Genomic DNA, 20,008 nt, shown 5'->3' with positions numbered 1-20,008 from the left:
CTCTTTGTAGGCCAGGTTGGCCTTGAATGCACAGAGATCCTCCTGCCTCAGCCTCTAAATGCTGGGATGAAACCAGCTAGAGTAATTTTTGACCAAAAAAAAATTCCCCACAGCCTCACGAGAGTCTGACACAGGTGCATATACACTGTAGAACAGAGCTGTATCTGCTGCATGTGACAGCCACAATCACCTGGACAGTAAGTGAGAAATTAACCAACATTTAGTCTGTTTTAATGTGCACATGAATGCAGTTTCCACAGAGGCCAGAAGGGGGAATCGGACCCAACCAGAGTTACAGACAGTTGTGAGCTTCCCTGTGCATGATGGGAACTGAACTCCCTTCCTCTGAGAGCACAGCCATCTGATATCGCTTACACCCCCAAAGAACTGGCATGTTTTTCTGGGTGTGTCCTCCCTCTCTCCTCCCTGGCCTCACTGGGCTACAGTGGCTCGGATGAGCCTGATCTGTCCCTGGCCTCCCAGTAGGCGCAAGCTAAGAGTGGGTCCATCCATTTTTTGCAGGCGTCTAGCTGGAGTCCTGAGTTTGCCGAGCCATGGAGCCCACTGCACCTGACTTACAGCTTGTGTTGGAGATGACGAAGCACGTTCCTGTCTCTGCTCCATACTCTGGCTGCCGTCGGACGGCTGTCACCACAGTCGTGGCCATCAGTATGGTTGTCCTCTCCCTAGGAGTTCTTTTGGGTAAGTGGCACGAAGAAGGCTGGGTCCTTGGAGTAGGGGACACTCCAGAGGACAATCCTAAGTGTCCTGAGCATCCAGCCAGAGCCAGCAGCCAGCAAGGACAGGCTCCGAAAGTCCAAGAATGTGCTGGGTGAGTGAGAAGTGGCAGTGGGCGATGTTTTCCCACTTGGAAGGGATCCAGAAGTGGTCAGCACTGGGGGCAAATGGAATAGGAACGGCCTTGTGTAAGTCTTTTTTTTTTTTTTGGTTTTTCGAGACAGGGTTTCTCTGCAGCTTTTTTAGAGCCTGTCCTGGAACTAGCTCTTGTAGACCAGGCTGGCCTCGAACTCACAGAGATCCGCCTGCCTCTGCCTCCCGAGTGCTGGGATTAACTTGTGTAAGTCTTGACAGCTGCTTGGGGTGGCAGAACTAGAGAAGGATCCTGAGTTCCTGGTCAGTCAGAGCAACAAAGGTGTGGTTTAGGGGTCGAGCTCCCACCTGGAGATTTCCAGTGTGGGGCTTGGGGGCGTGGTCAGGGTAGAACCTGCCTAGAATCCCCATTGAGGGGTTGTGGGCGTGGTCAGGGTGGAACCTGCCTAGAATCCCCAGTGAGGGGGCTGGGAGTGTTCTCAGGGATGGAGTCCCTGGCTAGGGCATGGCCCAGCCACAGCCTGTTAAAATGGTTATTCTGTGTGAGTGTGATGATGAACACAAGTTGGGATACCTTCTTGTGTGGCAAAAGAATAAACTAATTGGGGGCTGGAGAGATGGCTCAGAGGTTAAGAGCATTGCCTGCTCTTCCAAAGGGTCCTGAGTTCGATTCCCAGCAACCACATGGTGGCTCACAACCATCTGTAATGGGGTCTGGTGCCCTCTTCTGGCGTGCAGGCATACACACAGACAGAATATTGTATACATAATAAATAAATAAATAAATGTTAAAAAAGAATAAACTAATTGCTCTCCAATTGTATATAGTATTTCCTAAATGTTTCTGGTCCTTCTGTGTTATTGCGGACTGACATGGCTGACTTCTGCCCTCTAGTGGCTGAGCCTGTCCCTCACTTTGTCCTTGTGTGTGCCCTTGGGCCTGGATGCTGGCTCCCTGACTGTGTATGAGGGTTTTGCCTGCATGTGTGTGTGTGCACCATGTATGTACAGTGCCTACAGAGGCCAGAAGAGAGCGTCAGCCCCCTGGAACTGGAATTGCAGGAGGTTGTGAGCCTCCAGAAAGGCTGCCACACAGGCACACCCCCACCTCTTCCAGTTGTGTTTGCTTTGTTTCTTTTTATTTGGTGTAAGTCACAGACACTCCATTTAGGAAGCATGGTGACACAGGCAGGGACGGCTGTGACAGGAGAACTCTAATATTCAAGTCTGCACAGGCTACAAAGCAAAGTCCTGTTTCAAAAGAGGGGACAGAGATCACTAGGTCTGTAGAGTGTCTGCCTCGCAAGACACTGAGCTCCAGTCTACAGCCATCATGGAAAAGGCATGCTGTGCTGACAGACTCTTGCAGTCTCGGAGCTGGGGTAGCAGGAACACACAGGAGAATCCCCGGGGCTCGTTGGTCAACCGAGCTGAATCCGCGAGCCCTGTGTTCAGTAAGAGACCCCACTTCAGAATAAGATAAGGACTAAGAGAACCAGTCAGCTGGCGGCCTGACGTTCACACACGTGACTCTCGTCACAGAAGTCAGGCAATCCGGGAGTGTGGCCACGGATGAACAGGGCAGAGGTCCTGAGGTCCCCTGATTTGCTCTGTGCTTTACAGTAATGCTGTGCCATCCTAGGAAAGCGGCCGGGAGACACTGCCAGGCCTCCTGTGGGACCATCAACTATCTTGTCATTGATTATGGGGGCACCCGAGGTCCCTTGGCCTCTATAAGCATTGTGCTCTATCTGGGGTCCCAGGGGAGCTCTCCCAGAGTCCTTTGGGAAAGGCATACTGGTGTGGTCAGGTCTCCTGTGTGTGGAGGCTTGGCAGGTGAGGCTCACAGGGGCGTCCCTCTTGCCCGCAGCCTTCCTCTCTGCACAGGGGGTACACGTGGAGCACACAGCGCAGCTGCATGGACTCCGTTTCAGCAGCTCTCTCCAGCAGGAGACCTCGGACTACTACCGTCTCCTTACGCCTGCTCTGCAGACACTAGTGAGTGCAACCGGGACGGAGAAAGGAGGCAGCTGGGTGGGTGTGCGACAGGGAGGTCAGTCTGTGGGACGGACAGGGAGGAAAAATGCTCAGACTCCATCTGCTAAACGCTGTAGTCATGTGTCACATGTAGTGCCTCTGTCTGGACATTTACTGTCATGGAGTCCATGCTGTGTGGGTCTCTAACTGAAAACAGCATCCTGGTAGTCCCTCCATGTCGTGTCACGTGTCAGAGCCTTGATCGGTTCATTGCTGCATGCCAGTTTAGTGTGGGAATGGACCATGTTGTGTATATACCATCTACTCACCACCCACCCACCCACCCATCCACCCACCCATCCACCCATCCACCCACCCATCCATCCATCCATCCATCTATTCCACAACCCATCTCTGTGGACACAGATATGCAGCTGGTCCTGCCTGCGCCTTGTACAGCTATGGGGTGTCTGTAATTGAGTTGTTGCTTTCAATCTTTGAGGTTATAACATGGAAGTGGTGTATAGTCTTATATTCTTTTCCAGGGCTGAGTAATACTCAACTGTGTGCATAGACTGCACTGGGTGGGTTTGTTAATTTATTGATGGAAGAGTGTTTCCTCATGACTACCTTCCCAGTACTCCTCCCCACTCTGCAGGTGGTTCAGCATCTCTGCTCTTGTCTGTTGCAGTTTGTGAGCAGTTTCCACGGAACAGAGTTAGAGTCGAGCTGCACAGGCTGCACTGTGCTCAGTTACAGGTGAGTCAGGCCTTCTGTGAGGGCAAAGCAAGCTTGGCGGACACTATGGAGATTCTAGATAATTCTAGAACCTTCTAGAAGATCCCAGAAGATTCTGGAAAACTCTAGCAGCAAGCATGCATTCTGCTTCCAAGGCCCTGTTGTGCTTGCAGGGATGGAAATTCCAGCATCTTTGTGCATTTCCGGCTCCACTTTTTGTTCCGAGCCTTCCAGCCACTGAACCTGGACCAGGAGGAGGACATCTTGCAAAAAGGCATCCAAGCAAGGCTGCAGGGCCACGGTCTTTCCCTTGCTGCCTACGGCACCATTGTGTCAGTGGAGCTGACAGGTAGGTGGGTGGCAGCCCCTGTCTGGGAGATAAAAGTGTGCGGGGGAGGGGAGTGAGGTGAGGTGCAGCTCAAATTGCATAGAATGTTGTATTTTTTTAAATCTCCCCCTGGGCTGGAGAGATAGCTCAGAAGTTAAGAGCATTGCCTGCTCTTCCAAAGGTCCTGAGTTCAATTCCCAGCAACCACATGGTGGCTCACAACCATCTGTAATGGGGTCTGGTGCCCTCCTCTGGCCTGCAGGCATACACACAGACAGAATATTGTATACATAATAAATAAATAAATAAATAAATAAATAAATATTTTTAAAAAATCTTCCCCTCTGACGAAAGGAGGGAAAACGCCCAGCTTCCCACACCCTTGGAGGCAGAGGGTCAGCTGCCTTTTGTGTATGGGGCAGAGCATAAACATCTTACTTTCGTGACCCCCGCCGCTGGCAGTAAGAGCCTCCTCGCATCCCTGGTTTACTCATCCCTGGTTTACTGTTATCATCAAAGACATACAGAAAACTCCGGAATTAACTGGGCATGATGGCTTCATGCCTTTAATCCCAGCACTCGGGAGGCAGAGGCAGGAGGATCTCTGTGAGTTTGAGGCCAGCCTGGTCTACAGAGTGAGTTCCAGAACAGCCAGAGTACACAGAGAAACCCTGTCTCGAAAAACAAAAACAAACGAAAAAAGAATGGGAGAGTCAATTAGAGACGCGTCACCTAGACCTTACTGTCCCCTGGCACGTGACCACCATCTCAGTGCCACCTTCTAGAACATTCCTCAGTGACAGCGTGTTCCCCACTAGGAGGGTGGCTGTCAGCGTCATGTGGCTCTCTCGTGCCATCCCCTGACCAGCCAGGCTGAGGCCAGACTTAGTGCCTGAGCTTAGGTGACTGCTGCCAGCACTCACACAGCTGACCTCCGAGGGAGGGGAAGCTGGACAGGAACTCCGCAGATAGCCTAGGCTGACTCAAAGGCACAGTCCTCCTGCCTCAGCCTGGCTCTCACTTGATTTTGTCTGTTCTGCTTCAGGAAGGTGTGACAGTCAGGTGACCGAGAGGGACTTAAAGTCAGGTAGGACTGGCCTCTGCCCGCAGCTCCGCTTCCCCTGAAGATCCCTAAAACTTCTCTCCAGGAATCCCACGTGTGACCTCTACAGGCCCCTGCTTCCTGGGGACTGTAACATCGCAGGCGTGGGCCGGGAGGGGCCGACTTTAGCGAGGTACCAAGCTTTGTCCACAGCCAGCCCTGCCTCGGCGAATGCTATTGCTTTATTTCTAAGGCGGGGTCTCACTCTGAAGCCCAGGCTGACCCCAAACTCAGAGCTCTGCCTCTGCCCCCTGAGTGCTCAGGTTAAATGTCCACCCCCATGCCCAGCCAGCATTTGTTTTGAAAGTTGTCTCCATTACTGGTCTGTTACGGTGACACAAGCAGCTTCAGGGAGGAGGGGTTTGCTCTGGGCACAGTTTTAGCACTGTCCATCACGGCAGGGAGGGCACAGTGGCAGGCAGATGGTCACATTGAGTCTGCAGTCAGGAAACAGAGAGAGGCGGCCCTAGCCTTGCATGGTGGCGTCCATCTTTTATCCCAGCACTCAGGAGGCAGAGGCAGGCGGTCTCTGAGTTCCGGGCCAGCCTGGTCTATGTAGCGGGTTCAAGACCAGCCTGGTCTACAAGCCTCACACAAATCGCTCAGGGCTCACTCCCAGCCTTGGTGTCTACCCCCAGCCCTGTCCCCAGAGATAAGCAGAGAGCTCAGAGGTTTTCCGCTGTGGGGGTTCCCAGTGGACACTGTGAGTTCCCACCGAACTTGCTAGCTGGGTTCTTTGTCCCCAGGCCGCTGCCCCGCCAACACCTTCTCCTGCGCAAACAGTCAGTGCGTGAGCAGAGAGAACCCGGAGTGTGATGACAGAGTGGACTGCTCCGACCGGTCTGACGAGGCTCAGTGCGGTCAGTGAGTGCACGTGCCCGGGGCCTGGAGCGCTCTGTGCTCGCGCCGGTTTGACGCGGCTCAGTGCAGTCAGTGCGTGGTGCCCGGGCGGGGGCCTGGGGCGCTCTGGGCTCGTGCTGAATGGGAGGGGCAAAGGGAAGGCTGGCGTCGTAGAGGGCAGGAAGCCACCCGCTACCTAAGCACGGCTGTCCAGAGGGGATAATCCTCAGATTCAATCAGGTGTAGGCAGCCTGGAGCTCTGTGGTGCCAGGAACAAAGGCTGGTCCGACCTGAGCAAGGAGTGGAGAAAATACTATGTGGTCATCACTGTGCCTGGCAATTTCAGCCTGTGCAGGAACACGACAGCAGCAGTCTAGTCTGCTCCCTGCCGCTGTGATAAAACTACGGAGCAAAAACAAAACAACGTGTGTGGGAGGAATTGGGGTATTTCAGCTCACAGGCCAATGTGGGGATTCGGGGGCAGGATCTCAAGCCGAGGCCGTGGAGGGAGCCTGCGCTTGCTCTCTCCCCTGCTCAGTACAGCCCAGGAGCACGGTGGGCTCGGTCCTCCAGCATCAACAGTCATGAGTCAAGAAAGTGCCTCACGGTGCTTGGTGGTGCAGACATTGTCTTCCAAAGCTCTCAGGAATTGAGGGAAGAGCATCAAGGAAGCTCGGGCTGGAAAGTCTGTTTTAAAAGAAAGACATTATGTAGGGTGGTGATGGCGCACGCCTTTAATCCCAGCACTTGGCAGGCAGAGGCAGGCGGATCTCTGTGAGTTTGAGGCCAGTTCCAGGACAGCCAGGGCTACAGTCAGTGGCCTTGTGTCTTGCAGACTGTGGCTGGCAGCCTGCCTGGAGGTCGGCTGGCAGGATCGTGGGTGGTGTAGAGGCAGCCCCCGGGGAGTTCCCCTGGCAGGTCAGCCTTCGCGAGAACCATGAACACTTCTGCGGGGCCACCATCATTGGGGCCAGGTGGCTAGTGTCTGCTGCCCACTGCTTCAATGAGTGAGTCCCCCCTAGCCTAGGCTGCTGCTGTCCCACCGCTCAACCCCGCCCATCTGCTTCTCCCCCTCCTCGCTCCTCCCCCCACAGCCTCCTTTTTTCCAAAGTCCACTCCTCCTTCCATTCCCTCCCCTCCTCTTCTGGTTTATCTATTTTTAAGCATATGGACGTTTTGCCTGTCAGTCTGTCTGTGCACCATGTACATTCCTGATGCTCACAGAGGCCAGAAGGGGGTGTTGGATCCCCTTGAACTGGAGATACAGATGGTCGTGAGACAGTACGAGGGTGCGGAGAACTGAACAGCAGGTCTCTGCAAGAGCAACTGGTGGGCTAACCACTGAGTGTCTCTCCAGATCCTCTTTTCTTTTTTTGATTGATTAATTAATCTTGAAAGATGAGACCTCAGGTGGTGGAGGCACAAACCTTTAATCCCTACACTCAGGAGGCAGAGGCAGGCGGATCTCTGAGTTCAGGGCCAGCCTGGTCTACAGAGTGAGTCCCTGGACTCTTACACAGAGAAACCCTGTCTCGAGAAAGAAAAAAAGACAAGGCTCACTAGGTTTCCCAGGAGTTCATAATCCTCCTGCCTCAGCTTCCTGTGTGCTGGGGTTCCAGGTACCCACCCATATCCCAGTCTGCATTCATTTTTATTTATTACTTATTTAATTTTGAGACAGGGTCTTACTATGTAACTGCTGGGGAACTCATTCTGTAGACCAGGCTGTCCCTGAGCTCATAGAGATCCGCCTGCCTCTGCTCCCAGGTGCTGCATCAAGGGCATGTGCAATCTTACTCAGCTTTTCATTTGTCTGTATGCGTGTGGGTGCCCGTTCCAGAACGTGTGTGTGTGTGTGTGTGTGTGTGTGTGTGTGTGTGTGTGTGTAAGAGGACAACTTGCAGTAGCTGATTCGTTTCTTCCACCCGTGTGGAATCGAACTCAGGTCGACAGGCTTGGCCGCAAGCGTCTGTGCCCACGGAGGCCTCTGGCGAGTCCTTGCATCCTGATATTGGGCTGAGGACAGAGATGTCCGCAATCGCAGTCCTGCATCCTTTACTGTCTTTCCTTGCCGACTGCTCTGAGCTTCCCCCTCATTTAAGCCGCACCCATCGAACTCCCCAGATTCCAGGACCCTGCGCAGTGGGCGGCCCAGGCGGGTAGCGTGCACCTGAGCGGCTCGGAGGCCAGCACCGTGCGCGCGAGCGTGCTCCACATCTCCAAGCATCCTGCCTACGACGCGGACACCGCGGACTTCGACGTGGCTGTGCTGGAGCTGGCTCGCCCGCTACCCTTCGGTCGCTACGTGCAGCCGGCCTGCCTCCCCGCCGCCTCGCACGTCTTCCCGCCACGCAAGAAGTGCCTGATCTCGGGCTGGGGTTACCTGAAGGAGGACTTCCGTAAGCCCTCGTGCATCCTCCCAACCCCTACTGCCACTGTCCAGCCCTGAAATAGGAGCTTGTGGCCTGACAATGGCGGCTCCAGCCTCTGAGCCCATAAGATTGTGGGCCTGAGGCAGAGGGACCTGGCCAGCAGGACCTTGTGAAAGAAAACTAAACGTATGGTGGGGCGTGGTCGGGGTGGAGCCCCGCCTAGAGTCCCCAGTGAGGGGCTGGGGGCGTGGTCGGGGTGGAGCCCCGCCTAGAGTCCCCAGTGAGGGGCTGGGGGCGTGGTCAGGGTAGCTATCTGCCCTGTGGAAGTGTGTGGGTTCAATACCTCTGGTAAGGAAAAAGAAAAAAGAAATTCTATAAAGCACACAACTGTCATCCCCGAATTTAAGAATTTAAATCAGAAGGATGAAGTCCAAGGTCACTCTGGCTAGGAAGTGAGTTCAAGTTCAGCCTGGGCTACAAGAGACCTTGTCTTTAAAAAAAAAAAAATAAAGCTTATAGCCAGGAGAACATGTGAGTGCCCTTTACTGGGGCTGGGAGTGAGTTCTCCCTTGGGTAAGTCGGAGTTGAGGGCGTGGCAGGAGGAAGCAGATGTCACGTGAGCAGAGAGCATGTGAGAACCTAGCACAGGTGGGGAGGAGTGATGAGGAACCCAATCCTCGGGTGGACCCTGCGGTCTGGGTGAGGGGCGGATGGCCTGGGGAAGCTTGGGAAGGTCTTCAGTCTCCTGGCTCAGAGAACCTGCTGGGGTCTTTTCTTTGTCACCGTCTGGGTAGTGGTGAAGCCAGAGGTCCTTCAGAAAGCCACGGTGGAGTTGTTGGACCAGAGCTTGTGTGCCAGTCTGTACGGCCCCTCGCTCACCGACAGGATGGTGTGTGCCGGCTACCTGGATGGGAAGGTGGACTCCTGTCAGGTGGGCTGCCAGGCTCTCTGTTACCCTCTGTCCCCTCGTTCCCAGGAACCATCACGGTCATCCTGAACTACACAGGGAGTTTGAGGCCAGCCTGAGCTACTTGAGGCTCTGTCTCAAAAAGAAAAACGAATATGCAATACCCTGCCTGAACTCTTGTGGCTGACTGTATATTATGAAAATAGAAGTCACTGTATGTTTTTGCTGTTGTTTTTGAGACAAGGTTTCTCTGTGCCATTCTGGCTGGCCTTGCTCTGTAGCTCAGGCTGGCCTCAAACTCACAGAGATCCTCCTGCCTTTGCCTCCTGAGTGTTGGGGCTGGAGGGATGACACCCTGGTTAAGAGTTTTAGGGGATATGATGCCTTCTTCTGGCCTCTGAGGGCACCAGGCACAAAGGCGGTGCACAGACAGGCAGATGAAATATTCATGCATACACATATCTAAATAAATTAATCAACAAAGGTGTGCACGGCACCCGGCATGAATGATGATGACTTTACTTTTGCTGTCCTTGCTCTGCGTGGAGACCTGCAACTGTGGTTCTGCCGGGAGCCCCCCGCCCCCACGGGCCACAGAGCCGGTGTCGCCGTGTGTGGCCCACGTGGGCATAACCTCAGCCCTGGTGCCACGCCTCTGGCTTGTGTGTGCACTGGCGACCCTCGTGGACCCCCCATCCATACTGAGAGCGCACCCCTGTTTTCCAGGGTGACTCGGGGGGACCTCTGGTCTGCGAGGAGCCTTCTGGAAGATTCTTCCTTGCTGGCATCGTGAGCTGGGGGATCGGCTGCGCGGAAGCTCGGCGGCCGGGGGTCTACACCCGCGTCACCCGGCTGCGGGACTGGATCTTGGAGGTGACCAACACGGCTGTGGGTCCTACGGCGGCCCCTGCGCCCCCCATCACCCTCAGCTCTCCCTGGCAGACCAGCCCTGAGAGTCCGGTGCCCAGCACCTCTGCCAAACCCACAGCTGCCCCCAGCACAGCACCACGACACCCCAGCACCGCGGCCAAGCCACAAGGTACTACGGGGCGGCAGGCCCCTCGCAGGAGGGGTTGTCTGATGGGTGCTTAATCGCCCATCTTGAGGCACTAGGTGAGGGGTAGGTAATCGACTGCCAACGTCTGTCATGATAGACAGCAAGAAATTGGTGATATTTTTGATGGAATTGAGACAGGGTCTCTCTGTGTATCCCTGGCTGCCCTGGAACTCTTCGTGTGCAAGGATGGCTTCGAACTCATAGAGATGTGCCTGTGTCTGCCTGGGATTGAAGGCGTCTACCATCAGGCCCAGCTGTGATCAACTGCTGCCGTCTGGTTTCACACTGTGGGAGATTGGCAGCTGATTGTTGGTTTCTTTTGGGGGGGAAAGGAGGAGTGCCTGTGTAGGTCGGAGGACAACTTGAAGAAATTGGCTCTCTTTTTGCACTCCTCGGGTTCCAGGGAATTGAACTCAGCAAAATTTATCAGGTTTGATGACTAGTGCCTCAGATGGAGGATTGGCGATTGATTGACAATGCCTGCCTTGAATCCTCAGTGAGAAATTGGTGACTGGATATCGGTGTCTGCGGTGAAAGCGCTTGATGGGAGATAAACGATTTATTATTGGTATCAGTTTTGAGACTGGGAGGGAAATGGGTGACTGGTTATTGACATCTGCCATGAAGTACTAGGTAGGGGATTGGCAATTGATTGTTGATGTCTGTCATGAGCACACCTGTAGGGTGGCCATTCTTCAGGCATACATTTTTAATTTTAATTTTTTTTGAGGCAGGGTCTCACTATGTAGTCCTGGCTGACCTGGAGCTCACTTTGTAGACCAGGCTGACGTTGAACTCACAGAGATCCGCCTGCCTCAGTCTCCAGGTGCTGGGATTAAAGGCCTACACTACTATTCTTGGCTTCATTTTTAATTTTTTGAAAGTGTAACGTAGGTGCATTTGAAAATGAAGTCGCAAAGGCAACATAATTAGAGTGACCTACAGGGTCAGCAAAAAGCGACCAGTGTGGCCCTGCTGGGCACCATCCTTGTATGCCTCCTTGGGTTTCATCAGTTTGTGTGTGTATTCTGTGGTGTTGGGGGCGGGGACCCAGGCTTGGTGTACTCGGACTGTGAGTTTTGCCTCCTTCATGGTCAGGATTTCTCCCTGTGATTTGCTCCTGTTTTTCAGCAGCCTGTGACTCTCCCTTACCCCAGCCCCATTTCCTTCTCTTTTCTCCTTCCCTCCCTTCTCGGACAGCAAACTCAGAACAATCCTCCTGCCTCAGCTTCTGAGTGCTGGGATGACAGGCATGTGCCACCATGTAGATGTGACTGACTCTGTGGGTCCTGTGACTCCCTTGTATACCCCCAGCCCCGTCACCCTGGGTGACCTGGCTGATGTCTGTCTGTCTGTCTGTCTGTATATAGGTCTCTCGGTGGCCAGAATGGATGACCCCATTCTCTTCTCTCCTCTCTTGCAGAGTGTGGGGCCAGACCCGCGATGGACAAGCCCACTCGGATAGTGGGTGGGCTCAGCGCCGTGTCTGGGGAGGTGCCCTGGCAGGCCAGCCTGAAGGAAGGATCCAGACATTTCTGTGGGGCCACCGTGGTGGGAGACCGCTGGCTGCTCTCTGCGGCCCACTGTTTCAATCAGTAAGGCCTCCCCAGAGCCTGATAGTAGACCCCCGGGGTGTCCAGGAGGCACCTGCATAATACGGGGTGGCTCAGGCCCACAACTGTGCCCTCTAGGCTCTGCAGCTGAGGCCTGTAGTCTGACCTATGACACCGATAAAGCTGCTAGGGTCAGCCAGGAGGTGATGGCACACACCTTTAATCCCAGCACTCAGGAGGCAGGGACAGGCAGATCTCTGTGAGTTCGAGGCCAGCCTGGTCTATAGAGCAAGTTCCAGGACAGGCTACAAAGCTATAGAAAAACCCTGTCTGGAAAAGCAGAACAAAGAAGTTGCTAGGGTTGTGGCCAAAGTGACAAAAAGCAAAGCCCTAAGGGTGCACGCTCCATCGGGTCTCCTTCCTAGGGACCCTCCATGGGGTGTGGGTGTGGGCTGGGAGGGGCAGGGCAGGCATCATGAGGTCCTGTCTCTGCAGCACCAAGGCAGAACAGGTGCAGGCTCACCTGGGCACCACGTCCCTGCTGGGTGTTGGCGGGAGCCCAGTGAAGCTGGGGCTGCGAAGGGTGGCCCTGCATCCCCGCTACAACCCAGGCATCCTGGACTTTGATGTTGCCTTGCTGGAGTTGGCCCGGCCACTGGTCTTCAACAAGTACATCCAGCCCATCTGTCTCCCTCTGGCCATCCACAAGTTCCCTGTGGGCCGGAAGTGCATCATCTCAGGCTGGGGCAACATGCAGGAGGGAAATGGTGAGCAGGGCTCAGAGGGAAATGATGGTTGAATTCCCAGGGCTGGGCCTGGGAAGGATGGGGTTTGATGTGCTGATCCCATATCCTAAGAGGCACTCAGTGTCTCCTGGGGGCTGCATATGGACCCTCATTTCTGCTCATAAATATTTTATTGACACATTCACCAGGCAGTGGTGGCTCAAGCCTTTTAATCCCAGTATTAGGGAGGCAGGGGCAGGCAGAGCTCTGAGTTCAAGGCTAGCCTGGTCTACATATTGATTTCTAGGACAGCCAGGGCTACATAGAGAGACCCTGTCTCAAAAAAACAAAACAAACAAAATTAAATTTACATATTCATCGACCAGGTGTCCATGACTGCAAAAAAATATTTATGCTGACCACATATTGGCCACAGAGTTGAGCCACTAGCCTCTTGCTATGCCAGAGGCCACGTGACTGGGTATGAATAATGTTTTATTGTCACGTGGCTCCCTACACCTCCATTCGCTGAAAATAAACTGAAGATATTTATGCTCTAGATCAGTGGTTCTCAACCCTCCTCATGCTGAGACCTTTAACATAGTTGCTCATGCTGTGTGACCCCAACCGTGAAGTTACTTTGTTGCTACTTCATAAGTGTAACTTTGCTACTGTTATAAATTGTAATGTAAATGTCTGCTATGGGACCCCCCAAAGGGGTCATGACCCGCGGGGTGAGGACCGTTGCTCTAACCCTTGTGAAACAGTTGTGTAAGAATGGGAATGGCGGCCGGCAGCTGTCTTCCCAGTGCTCAGGAGGCAGAGCCAAGGCATCACCTGGTTAAGGCCAACCTGGGTTACATAATGAGACCCTCAAAACCCCAAGAGTTAGGGGTGTACTGAGCACTCACCTAACATGCAAAGCCCCACAAGGAGAAAATAATAGCCGGGCGGTGGTGGCGCACTCCTTCAATCCCAGCACCTGGAAAGCAGAGGCAGGAGGATTTCTGTGAGTTCTAGGACAGAGACACAAAGGCCTGTCTCAAATAAACATTCTTGTAGGATAAGGTCATTGTTTCCAGGACAGGGACGGCATGCGGTGGCCCTGCTTGGTGAGTCAGTAGATGGCGTTCTGAGCTCTCTTTCCTGGCAGCCACCAAGCCGGACACCCTGCAGAAGGCGTCGGTGGGCATCATAGAACAGACGTTGTGTGGTGCCCTCTACAACTTCTCCCTCACGGACCGCATGCTTTGTGCCGGCTTCCTGGAGGGCAGAGTCGACTCCTGCCAGGTGGGTGTCACAGGGATACCCCAAGCTCCCTCTTACACTTGGGGTACAGCTCAGGGATGAGCACTTGCCTAGCGTGTGTGAGGCCCTGGATCCTACCACCACCACCACCACCCCCTGCACTCAAAAAAGAAAAGCAAGAGTTGAATGATGAAGGCTTGGGGACGGGGAGCTAGGTCACCCAGCAAAGCCTGAAGTCCGATGGGAGTGGAGCCTTTCTAGTCCTTAGATGGGTGTCCCACAAAGGCCTGGTGGTATCCTTCTCCTGCAGGGTGACTCTGGTGGCCCCCTGGCATGTGAGGAGACACCCGGTGTCTTTTACCTGGCGGGCGTCGTGAGCTGGGGCATTGGCTGCGCCCAAGCTAAGAAGCCCGGCGTCTATGCACGCATCACACGCCTCAAGGATTGGATCCTGAAGGCCATGTCCTCGGGCCCCAGCTCCACACCTCGTCCCCACACCTCCAGCACATGGCTTATCCCAAACCCGCCCCCCAGAACGGCTGGCCTTGCTCTCCAAGAGGCCACCAGCAGCAGACCTGCAACCCCCAGGGCCACCAGCCCAGTGACCACTCGAACGCCCAACACAACACTGTCTGCCAGGAGCACCACCACCAGGGCCCAGATGCCAGATCTGAATGTCCTGGGTACCACCACACATTCCCAGCTGCCAGGTACGGTGCCACCACGTGGTGTAGTGCCGGTGGGTCCCTGTCATGGCTGGGGTTCGACACGATGGCACTGAAGATATACTGTCCCAAATCCCAGAGCTGGAGTTCAATATGGAGGCTCTGTGGCTGCCTGCCAGGCCTTCAGAGGGCCCTTTCCCCACGTCCCACTGTGTGTGCCTGTTAGAGGATGTCTTGTACCCATTTGTGTGTGCACACGTGTGTGCATGCAGGGGCCAAAGGGGGGCATCTGTAGCCCCCTCCACCAAAGAGGCAAGGTATCTCATTGAGCATGGAGCTTCTGGGCTTCAGCTGCAGCAGGCGAGTCCCAGCCATCCTTCTGTCTCTGCTGCCTTCCGTGCTGGGGTCAGAGGCTTGTGCCAAGTACACCTCTTGTTTATCAAGGCCCATGGTGGCCTAGAGCCCACTGAGTACCCGAGGCTGACCTTGAACTCCTGATCCTTCCTCCTGAGATGACAGTCTGTGCTTCTACACCACTCTCCTTCTCTCTCTCTTCATTCTGTTAGCACAAGGCACAGACCCCAGGGCCTGGCAGGCATTGGGGGTTACCCTCCTGCTGAGCCACACCCTGGGGTCATGGTCAGCTGGAGCTCCGTTGGATGGGCCTGCAGCTGGTGGACTTGGATTTCAGCTCCAATGTGGCAGAGCTGCAGAGTTGGAAGGCATTAAAATCAACCCTCTGCCGAGAAAAAGGCTACGGGGCCACCCGGCGCCAGCATTACTGTGACCACCGCTTACAGTCAAAGCTGCTACATGGACCTCTTAGGTCTAGTGTTAGAGCCACTGGGAACCCATGAGCCCAAGTGTCTGCTCCCACCCCTCTTTCAGTCCTGGCCTACTGCAGTTTGTCATCAGGAGCTTGTGTCCTGAACTCCTCCAACTCCCCAAAGGAGGCAACGCCGACGGGAAATGCCATGGAGGAGGCCCCTCCACCCACCAGGGCTCTTGCCAACCCTAGGGCCTTGCTGCGATGCATAAGCTCCACATGCCTGTGTGGGTGACAGTCAGACCTACAAGGGCTGTCACATGACCTAGGTTCACTCAACCCCCAAGACCCCAGAACGTGACTGTTTGAAGACAGTCTACACAAAGGCATTTTGGTAAAAAGAGGTCCCTGAGGCAGGTTTCCCAATGTAAACTCTCCTGATAAGAAAACATCAGGCAGCTGGGCGGTGGTGGCTCATGCCTTTAATCCCAGCACTTAGGAGGCAGAGGCAGGCGGATCTCTGTGAGTTCGAGCCCAGCCTGGTCTACAAGAGCGAGTTTAACGACAGGCTCCAAAGCTACAGAGAAACCCTGTCTCAGAAAGAAAGAAAGAAAGAAAGAAAGAAAGAAAGAAAGAAAGAAAGAAAGAAAGAAAGAAAGAAAGAAAACATCAGGCTGGGCCTGTTGCAAGTACCTGTTGTCTCAGCCACTTGACGGTAGCATCCAAAGTCAGCCTGGGCTATGAGGGGCATTGAAGGCTAGTGTGGGCAACTGGTCAGCAAGAAGGATGAAGGCTTGGTTTGGAGGTGGAGCCCCGCCCAGAATCCTCAGTGAGGGGTTGGGGACGTGGTCAGAGTGCTGGAGTCTCTGACCTTCATCATGGCTAGGAATATTCAAATAAAATAAAAAGAAAGCAAGAGGAGAGAGCAAACAAGTTCCAGAAGGAGAAAGAAGAGGGCTGGAGAGGGATGATGGTTCAGTTAAGCTTTTGTAGACAAGGGTGTGGTGCCACAAACCTGTAGTCTGAGCTCTTGGGAGGTGGAGGCAGGAGAGGCTGCTCCAGCTGCATCTCAACGCCCCACCTTTTAAATAGAGGCTGGAAAAAGACCCAGCGCAGAGCACAACATGGCCGGCGTTCGCTCTGTGGTCCCATCCCACCCCTGCTCTTGCACGGGTGGCATGAGCATCCAGAGCAGGGTCTCTCAGCCTTCCTGACGCCGTGACCCTTTAATGAAGTCCTCATGCTGTGGTGACCCCAACCATGAAATCATTCCCATTGCTACTTTATAACTGTCATTTCCCTACTCTTATGGTCGTAATGTATCATCTGTGTTTTCTGATGGTCTTAGACAACCCTGTGGAAAGATCAGTAGACTCCCAAAGGGGTCAACCCACAGGTTGAGAAACATTGATCTAGCGGCCCAGGGTCCCCTTCCTTGGGTCCCTGGACAGTTGCTAAGGGGGCCATGTTTGTTTCTTCTTCTCTCAGAGTTCCAGTCCTCCAAGTGTCCCCATGTCTAGCCACCTCAGCCATGGCTCCCTGCTGGGACGCTGGCTCTGGCTGGGTTCTAGAAGGTCTGGGGGAGACCTCATTGGTTCCATGCACGTCCTATTCTTGCTTCAGCTACGGCTGGGGCGCTGCTCCTAACTCCACTGTGAAATGCAGAAGGGGTGGGTCATTACCAGAAGCGCTCCCTGTGCCTCAGGACCCCTGGTGAAGGTGACGTTCCCACCTTTTGGAATTAAGGAACAGCCACAGCTCAGGAGACTCCACATTGCCTTCAACTCAATCTGACCTTGAACCCGGCAATACAGCGCCTTGGCTGGAGACCTGGGAAACCCCAAGATGGGACCCCAGCGCTGGCCACTCGCTATGGGAAGGCTGTTGCTTCGGAGGGTGCTAGGGCTGAGGGACTCAGTCTGCTTCCTGCATCTTGCCTGGAGCTCCTCTGGGGCGGGTGGATCTACCTTTCCCTAAGCTTCTTTTAAATTCGTTGAGGCTGGGCCAGGAAGCGACATTCCACTTCAGGCCGGGAAGGCCAGCTCTGGGAAAGAGGAGCCAGCTGGGGGTGGGGGTGGGGACATGAAGCTACCCTATGCCCCTTCCACAGGACACTGGGGACAGCTCTGTGCTGGATTCATTGAGAGGCCAGCGGGTATGGGAGAGCTGGGGCAAGTCACCCGGAGTCACAGAGAGTGTAGCGGGAGAAGACCCTCTGCCCGGAGCTCACAGGGTCCCTGTTCTCCGCAGACTGTGGCCTGGCACCCCCTGGGGCTCTGACCCGGATCGTGGGCGGCAGCTCGGCCTCGCGTGGGGAGTGGCCCTGGCAAGTGAGTCTGTGGTTGCGGCGCAGGGAGCACCGCTGCGGGGCCGTACTAGTGGCCGAGAGGTGGCTTCTGTCTGCGGCACACTGCTTTGACGTGTGAGTCCTGCCTCGGTGAGGGGTCCATCTGCCCGTTCCCAGCCCACCTCTGCAATTCGGCTCCGGTCCCCAAGGCCACCGGACAGAAGGCACCATCTCCCTGGCAGGGCTCTAGACGTAGAGGGTGTATTTCCTAAAGGGAACCCCCAACGTGCGTTCATGTGCCTGTGGGGCACAGGGTGAAAGGGACACGTTCCCATGCTGTGTCTGAGGTGCTGGCCAGCAGGCTCCACTCTGGAGGGCTGAATACCATGGAGGCTGGGGGTATTCCCTCAGCTCTGTGCTGGTCGGACTGTGGTGTGTGTGTGCGCGCGTGTGTGAACACATACAGCAGCCCCATTTCTACTGGGTGGCTGAGAGGGTCAAGAGCCTTGTGTCAGGTCTCCAGAGGGTGTGGAGGGCAGGAATGGGGACCATCCTCAGCGCTGGATATGGTGCCAGCTGATGGGTGTTCCCTCAGAGGGACACACCTCGTGAATTGGGTGTGAATTGGGTAGGGGGACAGAGAGACCCATTTCCACTGGGACAGTGACTCTGCCCACACGCACCCTGCAGTTACGGGGACCCTATGCAGTGGGCAGCCTTCCTGGGCACCCCGTTCCTGAGCAGCGCCGAGGGCCAGCTGGAGCGCGTGGCGCGCATCTACCGCCACCCGTTCTACAACCTCTACACGCTGGACTACGACGTGGCATTGCTGGAGCTGGCAGGTCCAGTGCGCCGCAGCCGCCTGGTGCAACCAATCTGCCTGCCAGGGCCCTCGCGGCCCCCAGAAGGCGCGCGCTGTGTCATCACCGGCTGGGGCTCGCTACGGGAGGGAGGTAAGTATGCGCTGGGTGGGGGTGGGGTGGTGGTGGAGGGGGAGATGAGGGCACCACCCCACTCCCTCCCTCGCTCGCTGCCGCAGGATCCATGGCTCGACAGCTGCAGAAGGCTGCAGTACGCATCCTCAGCGAGCAGACGTGTCGCCGCTTCTACCCGGTACAGATCAGCAGCCGCATGCTGTGTGCTGGCTTCCCGCAGGGGGGTGTGGACAGCTGCTCGGTGAGTGGGTGGAGCCCAGGGCTCTCTCAGTAGCACAGGCTGGCCTAAGTCTTGCAATACTATGGTCTTTTGAGGCAGGGTCTCAAAGCACCCGGAGAATCCCTAAGTCCCAGGAACCCTCCTGTCTCCGCCCCGCGCTGGGGATTTCCACCTGGGTTCTGGGATTTAATTCAGGTCCTCAGGCTTGTGTGACAAGCCCCTTCCTATCAAGCCTGCCCAAGTCTCTCCGGCCCAGCCACCCTTGACTCTGGGGACTTCACATGTCACAACTGCTTGTTCAAAGACAATATGCGGGCTTCCCAACCCCTGCATCCTACTGGAGGGAGGGTCCTGACAGAGCTTAGTAGCTCAAAGTTGGGAGACTGAGAAGGATTACTGTGAGTTTGAGGCCAGAGCCGGCCTCAATGACAATATACACACAGCGCCCTCTCAAGTACAGGGAGATGACAAGGACGGGGCTCAGGCCCCCCAGGAGGCACATTCTATGCAGGCAAACAGAAGATGGCCGATACTATTCCCAGGGCCCCAGAAAGTCCCCATCTAAACGCAATGGCGTGGGGAGCAATACTGACCATCACCTCACACCTGACTCTGGCCTTCCATGGGCACAGCATACACACTGGGTCCTGGGGACCCGGACACACTAGCACCGAACCCATTCACATGGCGGAAGTGAGGCACCTTGGCATTTCCTCACGTGGGGTCCTCCCTGGTCCCAGAGGGCTGCCGGTCTGAGAGCACTTTTCCCTTCAGGGCGATGCAGGGGGACCCTTGGCCTGCAGGGAGCCATCTGGCCAGTGGGTGTTGACTGGAGTCACCAGCTGGGGTTATGGCTGTGGCAGGCCCCACTTCCCAGGTGTCTACACTCGAGTGGCTGCCGTGCTGGGATGGATAAGCCAGAACATCCAGGAGTGACCACCATGCGGCTGACGACCCAATCCTGGACTGGAAACGCAGCTGATGGACACTCAACCTACCAGGGGTGCTGGTGCCGGCAGGCACAGGGGTCTCATGGGAACGACCCGTGGCTGTGTATATTGTTCCAATAAAGAGTCCACCTCCCTGGCTCTGGCTCAGGATCCGCGTCTCTGAACGGCCCCTGGCGTCTTTGTTTTTGTGGGAGACAGTCTTATTCCATCCCTTTGTCCTGTCGGTCCGTCATCACACTCCCCCCACCCCCACTGGATGACAGGCGCACAGCACACCACACTTGGTTTATGCAGAGCCGGGGATGGCTCATGCATGGCTCTACAGAGCAGGGGAACCACGCTCTGTACCCCAGCCTAGTTCCCAACCCAGATGATGGGCACCTGAGATCACGCTCAGTCATGCACAAGGCCGCTCCTTTGTTTCTTGTGGGGGAACGATGCCTTCCCTGAGAGTTTGCAGGCCACGCATTCCGAGGGGAAAATACCCTGGGAGGCCTACTATGTTAT

The 20,008-nt window shown here is 55.2% G+C and overlaps 1 protein-coding gene across 2 annotated transcripts; it reads left to right on the top strand.

Moving 5' to 3' along the window:
- Positions 1-554: 554 nt before the first annotated feature.
- Positions 555-19,487, top strand: Tmprss9 (transmembrane serine protease 9). Of its 2 annotated transcripts, XM_038311707.1 has the most exons (18): positions 555-702; positions 2,702-2,829; positions 3,500-3,567; positions 3,720-3,895; positions 4,920-4,961; positions 5,723-5,836; positions 6,652-6,823; positions 7,941-8,215; positions 8,983-9,119; positions 9,822-10,134; positions 11,576-11,747; positions 12,201-12,472; positions 13,584-13,720; positions 13,989-14,388; positions 17,360-17,531; positions 18,087-18,349; positions 18,436-18,572; positions 19,326-19,487. In XM_038311707.1, exons 1-18 carry the CDS (start codon positions 555-557, stop codon positions 19,485-19,487), a joined length of 3,288 nt encoding a protein of 1,095 aa, XP_038167635.1. The 2 variants fall into 2 exon arrangements, with proteins under 2 accessions (XP_038167635.1, XP_038167641.1); XM_038311713.1 differs by lacking the exon at positions 3,500-3,567 and having other exon boundaries at positions 2,702-2,828; positions 3,753-3,895.
- Positions 19,488-20,008: the final 521 nt, after the last annotated feature.

The sequence above is a fragment of the Arvicola amphibius genome, chromosome 1 (genome assembly GCF_903992535.2).
Source record: "Arvicola amphibius chromosome 1, mArvAmp1.2, whole genome shotgun sequence".
Taxonomy (NCBI): Eukaryota; Metazoa; Chordata; class Mammalia; order Rodentia; family Cricetidae; genus Arvicola; species Arvicola amphibius.
Note: the sequence above shows the minus strand (reverse complement) of the source record. Positions and strands in the feature narration are given on the sequence as shown.